Source organism: Hemiscyllium ocellatum, chromosome 18 (assembly GCF_020745735.1).
Source record: "Hemiscyllium ocellatum isolate sHemOce1 chromosome 18, sHemOce1.pat.X.cur, whole genome shotgun sequence".
In the NCBI taxonomy this organism is placed as follows: Eukaryota; Metazoa; Chordata; class Chondrichthyes; order Orectolobiformes; family Hemiscylliidae; genus Hemiscyllium; species Hemiscyllium ocellatum.
Window position 1 is genome coordinate 29,451,557 of NC_083418.1, and position 12,489 is coordinate 29,464,045.

At 39.8% G+C, this 12,489-nt stretch overlaps 1 protein-coding gene and 1 pseudogene across 6 annotated transcripts in view; both read right to left on the bottom strand.

Annotated features, from left to right (window-relative positions):
• slc22a18 (solute carrier family 22 member 18) overlaps positions 1-12,489 on the bottom strand; it is a 116,116-nt gene that overhangs the window by 83,367 nt on the left and 20,260 nt on the right. For 5 of the 6 annotated variants that reach the window (XM_060838802.1, XM_060838806.1, XM_060838804.1 and 2 more), the window contains one exon: positions 3,375-3,472. The exons of the other annotated variant lie outside the window; for it this stretch is intronic. In XM_060838802.1, the coding sequence (XP_060694785.1) occupies positions 3,375-3,472 (98 nt within the window). The remainder of the gene's footprint in view (positions 1-3,374; positions 3,473-12,489) is intronic. 6 annotated transcript variants of the gene reach the window in all.
• Positions 7,798-8,108, bottom strand: LOC132824167 (protein transport protein Sec61 subunit beta-like; annotated as a pseudogene).

Here is a 12,489-nt window from a genome sequence, read left to right on the forward strand (position 1 = left end):
ATAGTATTGCTTGTTCAGTTAAATGAGCGAAGGAGACAGAAATGAATGATGGACATCTTGTCTTACTTGTTTGTCTCAAAACAATGCCTGTTTTCAGCCATCACTGCCACATTCAATTGCTACCTGACTGACTTGACCTATATGATTATTAGGAGAAAGTGAGGACTGCAGATGCTGGAGATCAGAATTGAAAAATGTGGTGCTGGAAAAGCACAACTGGTCAGGCAGCATCTGAGGAGCAGGAGAGTTGATGTTTTGAGTATAAGCTCTTCATCATTCCTGACTCTCCTACTCCTCGGATGCTGCCTGACTGGCGGTGGTTTTCAAGCACAACACTTTTCGACTATATGATTATTACCATAGAGTCAGAGAGATGTACAGCATGGAAACAGACCCTTTGATCCAACTTGTCCATGCCGACCTGATATCCTAATCCAATCTAGTCCCACCTGCCAGCACCCGGCCCATATCCCTCCAAACCCTTCCTATTCATATACCCATCCAGTTGCATTTTAAATGTTGCAATCATACTAGCCTCCACCACTTCCTCTGGCAGCTAATTCACCTTCTGCATGAAAAAGTTGCCCGTTAGGTCTCTTTTGTATCTTTTCCCTCTCACCCTAAACCTATGCCCTCTAGTTCTAAACTCCCCCACCCCAGGGAAAAGACTTTGTCTATTTACCCTATCCATGCCCCTCATGAGTTTATAAACTTCCAGCCTATTCAACCTCTCCCTATATCTCAAATCCTCCAATCCTGGCAACTTCTTGTAAATCTTTTCTGAATCCTTTCAAGTTTCACAACATCTTTCCGATTGGAAAGGGACAGGATTGCACACAATATTCTAACAGTGGCCTAACCAGTGTCCTGTACAGCTGCAACATGACCTCCCAACCCCTGCACCCAATACTCTGACTAAAAAAAGAAAGCATACCGAACGTCTTCTTCACTATCCTATCTACCTGCGACTCCATTTCAAGGAGATACGAACCTGTAAGTACTCCAAGGTGTCTTTGTTCAGCAACACTCCCTAGGACCTTACCATTAATTGTATAAGTCTTACTAAGATTTGCTTTCCCAAAATGCAGTACCTCACATATATCTAAATTAAACTTGTTGAAAGTCTTTAAAAGGAGTTTATATTCTGAAGGATAAGTGTCTTTTCTTTTCAGAAGAAAACTTGTGTGTAATTCTTTATAGTCAAAATTAAAATGACAGCAGTGAATTGGAATTTTATCTTAATGCCTCAAACTGTGAACAATGCAATTTCACTTCTAAATCACAAAAACTTGAACTTTCCTCTTTTTCATGCTGCAATGTTTAGGTGCCAAACCAACAACTTCTGGAACACTCATATGGGACAAAGCATTTACTGCATAAAACAGATGGAAATATTGAAATATTTGACTCATAGATGGCATTACATACTTCATCTGTGTAGCACTGAAGATCTTTACCCACTTTCAGAACTGAGGCTCAATGCTGCCACACACTGGACATAACTCTTCCTAATCATCGCTAACTTTAGTTAAATTACTCAGTCGCACACCTGCTGAAACTGCACTCACCGTCTGCAGCAAAAACCAATTTCTCCTCATAAGACTATCCTACCATCCCAAGTTTCAGCCAAGTGTACCCACACAGCTTTCTCTCTACGGCAAGTATATTTTCTCTTAAGCCAGACAGCCAAACTTTGCACGCAATATTTCAGGTGCGATCTCACAAGGCCCTTATAAAACTTTACTAAAACATTCCCACTTCTGATCTCAAATTTTGTAATAAAGCCAACATACCATTACATTTCTAACATACCATTTGCTTTTCTGAAGATAATTGGGTTGGGTGGGTTGTATGGTGGAATGGAGAAACAATATAAAAGTGGTCAGTAGTAGTGGAGACTCCAGAATCTGTAGATTTTAGAAGTCTACAGGAAGAATGATGGAGATAGGAATATCAAACTTACAAATTCCAGAAACAAGGTGTTGATAAGGAGTGTGAATTATAATGCATTGCAAGAGCTCTCCTTGATATGTACTCACAATTGAAATCTAAGGCAGTCTTGAACTTTACAATGAGCTAGAGCTTGTTGAAATAATAAGTGTTTGGCTTGAATTGGAAAACCAAGCTGCCTGGAGAGAGAGTTTTAGCAATAAGTTGGATCATGGAATCATCAAATTCCATTTGACATCAGAGAAGGTACTGACATGCCAAAAGATGATATTTGAAGATGAGCAATCATGAAACTATTGAAGATAATGATGATGGCTGTTCATTTAAGAGTTTTAAATTATATACAATAAACTGTCATTGAATTTTAAGAAAATAATATTTTTATTGCTTCAGTGACTTTCATGGGCACTGAGCAATTCAGTGATTAGGTTGTGAGAGGAAGGGAGATTCCCTTTGTGGAAGGCAAATATTCTGATCAGAGATTGGAATCTTCAGGAAAATTGGTGATTTCCATTCCTAAAACATTGCAGGAGCACTAAGCAGCATTTCAATAAGCCTTCCCCCATCATCTATTTAGATGTAATGCTGTCAATTAATTCAGCCTTGACAGAACTGTCCACTTTTCATGTACAAATATATATTGGATAGGTTGGAAGAATGAATGGATAAGATGAGGAAGGCAGAGAGAGAACGGAGGACTGTTCAAAATACTATCATAAGATGAGTCATCAACATATAGCATAATGTAAAAGGAAGTTAAATTGCCATAAAAATAATTCTGATGCAAGATTAAAGGCTAGAAATCCATTTGAAATTTCTAAGATGCTGAAAATTTTTGAATATTCAAGGGTGATGACAACCGTTTATAGAATTCAAAAGTATTCAAAAGCAGAGATCCAAACATGAAGGTCATAAGCAAGAATGGAAGAGTTAAACATTGTATTTATGATCATGGATTACGATCATGGATTTTAGCAGAACCTCAAAGATAATAGACAATTTGACAGTTAATGGTAGCTTCAATAAGTTTAGAAGTGCCAAAGCAAAGGCAATAGAACAACACTTGGCAGAATATAAGAAACAGGGTGAATATTAGCTAATTTCCAAGGAACAAAGAAGTAGCCTGAAATTTTGAGAAGCTGAAGTGATATAATAAGTCCAAAAGCAAAATATTTTATGTGCCAACAGAGTTGTATTAATCTTTGAGCTTAGATATGCAATGAGGAGGAGCTCATGAGTTCCAGGATTGAAGCACACAATGTAGTGGAGGTCTATGAGATTCACAGTGTTGAGATGAATTGAACAGTAGTTCTTATAGGATCAGGATTCATTGTACAGAAGAGCTCCGTGTCATAAAAGAAAGTTTGAAAGAAGTTTAATCCTGGGGAATCCGGTCATTCTTTTTCCTGTTCCGAGACATTTACCTGCCAAATAGGGGTCCTCCCAGGAGCTGGATAACAGCAAACGTTGTCTGAAGGTTACCAAACATGATTGCATCCATTCCCAGCCTCTTCGACAAATACTACGGACAAAACATTTGTGTTAGACTCTGGGACAGTATTGTAAAGTGCTCTAAAGTCTAGAACTATAGAATGTAGTTCTGGAAAACACTTCCATCCTCATATTAGTGAAATGGAAGCATCATTTAGGAAACACTGATTCAGGTGTGCTAACGATTATCGAGCGCTGGCCAACCAAAATATTATCAAAGTATCAATGACAAATTAAACATGAACTTACTCTGTAAACTGGCAGGAAAATTAGGCTCAATTCCAAGGAAAATACTAAGCAATTTTGTTATATTGTATAGCAGGGGTCACAGCAACTAGTCAAAAGCAGCAACCGATTCCAATCAAATACAACAGAAAACAAATTGGCTACAAAACTGAAAACAGTGTAGTGGTTAAAGCTTGTTATGAACATTGCTTCCTATCTTGTGTTAATGTCTCACAGGGATTGGAGTGGGTCTGCTGATGTTTACTCTTGTGATTTGGACTTGGAATTAGAAGTACAATATCCAAATTTGCAAATGACACGAAATTCAGGTGTTTGATTAATGCTGAGGGAGACTGTGACAGTTTAAAGATGCCATTAACAAAGCTGAAAAATGGTTGTGTAAATAAAATGCAAATTTCAATACAGACAACTAGAGTGATGTATTTTGTGGGAGTAGAGATTCCATTATACTCATGGAAGACAACGAGTGGAAGAAAGGGCAAAGACCTAAAAAAAAATCAAAGCTACATTGGTTAATAAAGCCATAAAAAGTATAAACAAAGCCATGAGCTTCATTTCTAAAGAAACTAAATTCAAAAGCAGAGACAATTGGTACCAAAAGTGATAAAATGTTGGTGACAACGTGTGTGTACCATTCCAGTTGCCATACAAAGAATGTAGAAGCATTACAAATGCACAAGACTAGTATACAAAATCAACACTAGAAATGAAAGGATGCAATTATGCCAGGAAAGACTGATCAGGCTGGAGCTCATATTTCTAGAAAAAATTCCGAAATGACCTGACAGAGTCATAAAAATATGAACAATTTAAAAAAAAGTTAATGCAGACAAATATTTATCCTTAAGTGGAATTCCAAAACTAAGGGTCAAAAACATGATATATTTGTATATAGAATACTGAATTCAGGAGAAACCTGTTGAGTGTTTCAAATATAGAATTTATGACCAACTAGAATCATTCAGATTAGTTGTATAAGATTAGTTTAAAGGGAATCTAGATGAAAACAATGAGGGAGAAAGGAGTGGAGAATATATTGATAAATTGATCAAAGTAAGATGGGAGCAAACCAATATAGAGCATAAATACAGGCACAGGCCTGTTGGACAGATTGGACTGTTTCTATGTTGTAAAATTCAATGGAATCCTACCCTGCTCTATGTCTCTTCCTCTAGCAGTATGTCATGGAACCAACCAGGGAGTAGGCTGTCTTAGATCTGGTAAAGGATAATGAGGCAGTTTTAACCAATGACCTCAAGTAAAAATCCCCGAGGGCGGAGTGATCAAAACGCAATAGAATCTAACATTTAGTTCAACAGTGAGAAACGTGGTTTGTAAATAATTGCGTTTAATTAATATGAAGGGAATTACAATAAAATCAGGATAGAGTTAGCTAAAGGGAACTGGGCGCTTAGATTAGCAGGAATGACAGTAAGAAAGTAGTGGCAGGCATATAAGGAAGTAATTCATGACTGAAATAACTCAACAGAACTGAAATTGTATCCTTTACAGTCTAGCTGAGGTTTTACATAAACTTAAGGATTGGACACCAGAGCGAATTTTGCTATAGACTGGTTCCACAATCACTGATACAGCTGTGCCGGTATCAACCTCCATTAGAACCAGGTGACAATTCAACTAGATGTTTATTTTGATTGTTATGAAGAAATTGAACTATTCCAAGCCAGATGTATTTGCGTTCCTTCCAGAATGTGCACTCTCCTCAATACCTTATTCAATAAGTGACCTTATTCAATTCAAGCCGAGTGGGATTCTTTGCTGTCTTGAGTCTGCATACTGGCAGCAACTACAATGGCCTGCTAGCTCAGATCTTCAAAGAAAATTTTAACCATTTGTCCGTGGCTTGGCTTGTTTTGGGGTTTTGTTGCGGGCTGACCTAGAGTCCATCTGTTCAGGATATTCCGGATGAGGCTATTCCTGAACACTCAAGTGGTGTTCCACAAGCTCAGTGAGTCTGGTGAGGATGTCCATTTCTGTTGGGATACCCTGTAACTCAGAAGGTCAACTTGCCACATTTTCTAATGACAAAGCCAATTGTAGTGCTTGTTTGAAGTCCAGTTGTCTTCAGATAGTAGGCACTTTCATATGGTTGCATCATTGATCCCACATACCAAACAGTTTCTCAGCATCTCACTTAGATTTAAACCAAAATCATACATCTCTGCCAGTCATCTTAACCTTGTCAAAATACAGATCCTCCTAGTTCTTGAACTAGGTAAAATGGTTAGCTTCTCAGAATTTGAGGAGGGTTGGGGTTTTAATACTCCTTAGCTAAATCTGTCAACTCTTGGAAGTTTTTAGTATCTGGTGCCTCAGATAAAGTTGGGGTCCTAAAGGTTGAAAAAGTTGTGGTTCCACATGCTGTCAAGAGAATTACTCATTTCTTTACGTCGGCCCAAATGTCACTTTCCCAGAAAGAATAACACATTCTTTCCAGATAATGGGCCAGTCTTTGATGGGAGGCTCAAATGAGTCAAGCTTCCTAATAGTAGCATTATGCCAGAAATGCTTATCCCAAATCAAAGATGACTGATGCGAGTGAATGTATACAGAGACATGTTTTTCTTCTTGTTGCTACTGAAATAACTCCATGATGGCCAGATCCCATCACCAAGTCATCTTTTTACTTATGTGTATACTCTATTGTACTGATCCAGCTAACTGCGAACCAGCTCCTAGAGTGAACAGAACTTCTGACATTCCTGTTCTTTTTTTTTTGAGACTCCGATTTATTTTTTTTAAACACCCCACCCACACTATCGCCTAACTGCGGTAATGCTTATTTTTCCCCAGCACCCATGGTGTGTGTGTGTGTATAGGTATGAGACACAGTGAGAGACACAAAGTGCACGAATCTTTATTCAACTTCCACCACCAGGAAGCTAGGAAAACACCCAGGTGGCCAGTGACAAGCAGTGCTCTTCACATCAAAGGGCAATGCTGTGCGATCAAATAGTGAAGGGAAGGGCAGGGACTAAATCAAAATAGAGTTGGAGGGGGAAATAATGTACTCCACTCCCTGCACAACTCCAGGGTGTTAGAGCACGCCGTGTCCGCCTTCTCCAAGGTCACCCAGGCTCCAACGTAACCACGGAAGAGGGGCAGACAGTCAGCCCTAACGATCCCCTCCACGGCCCGCTGCCTGGACCTGTATATGGCCAGTTTGGCCAGGCCCAGCAGAAGACCCACGAGGTCGTCTTCAGACCTGCCCTCCCTCCTCCATACAGGGTGCCCGAAGATCCGGAGCGTGGGACTGAAGTGCAACCAAAAGCAGAGGAGCAAGTTTTTAAGAAAATCAAAAATGGAGTGCAAACACCCACACCTAATATACACGTGGTCCATGGACTCCACAGTGCCACAGAACAAGCAGTAGGGCTGTGAGTCCGTGAACGACCGCAATCTGCGGTTGCAGGGGACTGCTGCGTGCAGCACCCTCCACCCCAGGTCCCCGAAAGGGGGAGGAATATTCCTGTTTTTTTTTAAATTTTATTCAACAAATTACAAAACCGTTTACAAAAAACATTTACAGCTGTACACAAGAGACAGCAATTTTACAAGGGAGAGGAGTAGCAAAGCTAGGCCCCAAACCCTACTGTTCAACCATTTTACAGGGAGATGAGGACAAACCTGAAATCCCACTTTCATGTATGACAAGACAGTGACAACGACATTTGTACATTAGACAGTACTGTTACATACAAGAGTGCAAACAATACAGACCCAGCAAGCCCCCGTCCCTCCCACCTTCTGTCCACGCTAAGGCAGTCCACCCCTACCCACCTTCCGGCTCTCATTCCTCTCAAGCCGCTTACTTGTTAAAAAAAAGAACAGGAATGTAACAATTATTTTTATTGCTGAACATTAATGTGTTTTACAAAATAAAAAGAACTTTCAAATATTTCAGAAATCTAACACATGGACTCTTCGTGAAAACTGGGAAAAAGGAGCGAGCTGTTACATCCTGCTATTGAAAGAATCTTCACATCAATTTTCATCAACGAAAGGCGAGATTTAATGCATCAAAATTCAGTTCCCATAAAAACAAGCATTTGGTCCAGGACAAATGAGTGCGTTATGTTGAAGCTGAAGTCTTGTCTATGAGCGGGTGTACTTGCCCCAGCTGTGCAGCATAAATACTGAAACTATGAACAGTAGGCTCATAACAAGCACTGGTACAGGCCCAACTTTAAGCCCAGGAGAATCCTCTGTGTAGAACCGCCACACACCCCCAGTGCCTGTTGAGGTGGTTCAACCAGCACGGCTCACTGCACTACTGGTAGCTTTTCTCTGCCTCACTGTAGAACCACCACCAGCATTCCGAGGTGTGACAGCTTTGCTGGGTGATCGGCTAGAGGCACCAACATTTGTTGCACTTGCAGCAGGTCCAGACATGTTGTTCTACGACATCGGCCCCTCTGCTTCACTTCACTCCGCTCGAGCCGTCGCCCTCTTACATTCCTGTTCTTATCTGTCAGCCAGGACTCTCTTATTAGACCAACCTAACAGCCCCATTCAGGGAACACCTCATTCCAAGTACTACAATAACTCTAATCAAAAATACATCCCAGGGTGGAGGAAAGAATCTAAAATAAAGGATAGACCAACCACATGCCACTCTATGTCCAGTTCTATTTCACTAATTCTGTCCTCACCTCATTGTAATTTTTTTAATGTAAGTTAAACACAGTGGTACAACAGGGCTATTAGGCCAAGGACTGGCAGATGGAATTCAATTTAGATAAATATGAGGTACTCTACTTTGGAAAGGCACATCAGGGTGGAACTTATACATTTAGTGGTAAGGTCCTAGAGAATGTTGCTGAACAAGGAGACCTTGGAGTGCAGGTTCATAGTTCCTTGAAAGTGGAGTCACAGGTAGATAGGATAGTGAAGAAGGTGATTGGTAGCTTTTATTGGTCAGAGCTTTTATTGGGAGGTTATGTTACAGCTGTGGAGGACATTGGTTCAGCCACTTTTGGAATACTGCATGCAATTCTGGTCTCTCTTATTTAAGAAGGATGTTGTGAAACTTGAAACGGTTCAGAAAAGATTTACAAGGATGTTGTCAGGGTTGGAGGGTTTGAGCTACTGGCAAGAGGCTGAACAGGTTGGTATTATTTCCCCTGGAGCATTGGAGGCTAAGGGGTGACCTGAGAGGGGTTTATGAAATCATGAGGGGCATTGGTAGGATAAATAGACAAGGTCTATACCCTGAGTGAGGAAGTCCAAACTAGAGGGCAGAGTTTGGGGTAAAAGGGGAAGGATTTAAAAGGGACCCAAGGGGCAACTTTTTCATGCACAGGGTGGTGTGTGTATGGAATGAGCTGCCAGAGGAAGTAGTGGAAGCTGGTACAATTACAACATTTAAAAAGGCATCTGGATGAATAGGAAGGATTTAGAGGAATATGGGCCAAATGCTGGCAAATCAGACCAAATTTATTTAGGATATCTGGTTGGCATAGACGAGTTGGACCAAGGGTCTGTTTCAATGCTGTACATCTCTATGACTATGTTTACGATCCAAGGCTAACCAAGAAAATTAAAGGAGAGTATTCAGTTGAAAAGCATAAAATAAAGCAAAAGTCATTGAGAGCCCCAATTTATAACCCAGCAAAGAAGGACTAAAAAGATAAGGACAGAGAATATGAACAACAAGGTCAAACTAATGAGGATTACAAAAACTGAAAAACCGTCAAGAAGAGCTTCTTCAAATATGTAAAAAGGATGGGAGAAGTCAAAGTGAACGTACGCTGCTCAGAAAATTAATATTGGAAGATAGTTATGGGGAACAAGGAAATGACAGAGGAGTTAAACAGATATTTTGCATCAGTCTTTATGTTGGAAGTTGCTTTGAACATCCCATCAATACTAAAGAATTTGGGGGACAAATTAAGTGCTATCACCATCACTAGAGAAGTAATATTAGGTAAACTAATGGAGCTACAGGCAGACAAGTTCCCTGGCCCCGATGGCCTTCATCCTAAAAGGAGGTAACTACAGGAGGTAGTGGATACATTGATTGGAAAAGTGCTAGAGGATTGGAAATTACCAAATGTCATACCCCTAATCAATGAGAGAGGGAGGCAAAAAAAAGTTAATTATAGGCCAACGAGCCTGACATCTATTGTTGGAACTAATTATTAAGGAGTAATAGCAGAATATTTAGAAAATCAAAATCTAATCAAGCAGAGTCAGAATGATTTCATGAAGGCAAAATCATGTTTGACCAATTTACTAGAGTTTTTTGAGGAAGTATCAGACAAAAGATAGAAGAGGGGACCCTGTAGATGTGTTGTATTTAGATTTCCAGAAGGCTTTCAACAAGATGTCTCATGAAATGTTGTGCCATAAAAAAGTCCATGATGTTGGATATACTAGATAGTCATGTCTAAAGAATTGGCTGATAGGTTGGAGACAGACAAGGGGGTAAAGGAGCTTTTCTCAGATTGGAAACCTGTAACCAGTGGGGTTCCAGTGCTGGGACTATGACTGTTTACAACTTATATTAATGATTTGGAGGAAGGAAGTGAATATACTGTAACAAATCTGCAGATGACACAAAATGGAAAGGCAGGTTGACAGCAGAACACAAACATTTGCAGAAAGATAATGATGTGTTAAGTAAGTGGGCATAAAGTTGGAAAATGGAGTATAATATTGGAAATGCAATTTGGAAGGGAGAACAAAAGAAGAGTATTATTTTAAATGAAGAAAAGCTGCAGAAAGCTGCAACACGAAGAGATTTGGAGGTACTGGTGTATGAAACACAGAAAGCTAGCACACAATTGCAGCGGGCAATCAGGGAGGCTAATGGAATCCTGGCCCTTACTTCAAAGGAGTTGGACTATAAGACATCACAACTGTACAACTTGCTGCTGAGACCACATCTGGAATACTGTGAACAGTTTTGTCCCCTTACGAAAAAATATTAGTTTACTGGAGGCACTTTGGAGAAGGTTCATTTGGAGGATCCCTGGTAAGAAGGGATTGTCTTAGGCATGAAGGTTAAACAGGTTATGACTCAGCTCATTATTTCTCATTTTTCTAAATTATAATCTCATTAATAATCCGATATATATCAAGGGGCTTGACAGGGCAAAATGCTGAGAGGATGTTTCCCCCTCATGAGTGAGTCCAAAAGAGGGCATAGCCTCACCACTATGAGGATAAATTTCTTCTTTCAGACGGTTGAAAATCTTTGGCACTCCATGCCACATAGAGCTGGAGGGCAAAGTCCTTGTGACAGGTAGATTCTTGATCAGTAGGGGAATCTAGGGTTACAGGGAAAGGGCAGGAATGTGGATGTCAGGAATGTTAATTCTGCCATGATCCAATTGAATTGTGGAGCAGGCTTGAGAGGCCAAATAACCTTCTGTTCCTCTTTCTTATGATCTTACTGTTGTATCTGATGCTTGACAGCTAAGATTTTCAAACAACCTTGTGTATGAACAGGTTTAATATACTTGATTCTCATCCTATGACAAAGTTGAAGTTATAAATCAAAAGAATTATTTTCCAAAACACGTTGACGCATGTTGTGAAAGGCTTTCATAAGTGTGCGTGATGTGGAGGAGATGGTGTTGCATTGGGGTGGACAAAGTTAAAAATCACAACACCAGGTTATGGTTCAACAGGCCCATTTGGGAGCACTAGCTTTAGGAGCACTGCTCCTCCATCAGGCAGCTCATGGAGAAGGACCAGAAGACAGAATTTATAGCAAAAGATTAGTGTCGTGAAACATTAAATAAACCTAGACTGTTAAGTCTTTCATCTTTTAGAAAGAGTTACAGGTTTTGGTTAATTAATATCCCAGAACTTCTTTTACCTGATGAGGGAGCAGTGCTCCAAAAGCTCATACTTCTAAATAAACCAGTTGGACTATAACCTGGTGTTGTGAGATTTTTAACTTCACAGGCGCGGTGTGTCCTCTTGTACACATTCTAACTAGCTAATCTGCAGATGCAAGGCAATGCTGACTATATTCCACATTGGGGTAATTACTTACAAGCAGAGGAATATTTGTCAATTTTCACTCCATTCAAGCTTGGAGTTAATGAAGCCAACTTCAGCTTTTCAATTCCGATTTGGCTCACATCATCCAACTGAGCAGGCAAGCATACAAATGTTTTAGAAGCTATGGTTCTATATAGCATGACTGTTCCTTTTTCCATTGAGTAGCTCAATGCACTTCTGTGAGGACATGACCATTACTTAACCTTTGGGCCTCCAGAGGCTAAAGTGCCTTACATTCACACTCCTGCTCTCTTATGCCTGTTTTCACACTGCAAGCTGAATCTGAAGTTCATGTCACAGGAGAACCCTCCTTCAGGAAAATTCTTTTGAGGGAGTCACAACATCCTTTGGATTTCTTATAATTGCTGTAAATATTCCCAAAAACGTCATCATATTGGCAGTTTAAAAATCTGATCAAATTATGTCAGTAATTAGATCAGCCTTTTTTGCTGATAATTTCAAAAAAGGTTCAGCAATTCTGTTATTTCGTTTCCTGCTTAGTCATTCCAATGATGACTGATGGCTAAAGTAAATATATTCAACTGATTATAAACTTGAAAATGTTTTGGAACTTCTAAAACAAAGGCATTTCAAGCCAAGCACCTTTAGCTGTCAATTACGCCAATATCTCCAACCAATGGGAAATGCCAAGGAAATTTCTATATTTAACATGTATAAATTTAAAACATTTTTGCACACTGCTTTTGTGAGTGCCTATGTAACTTTTACAACGTCCTCTACCTTTCCAGTTGACTGCTGACACTCGAA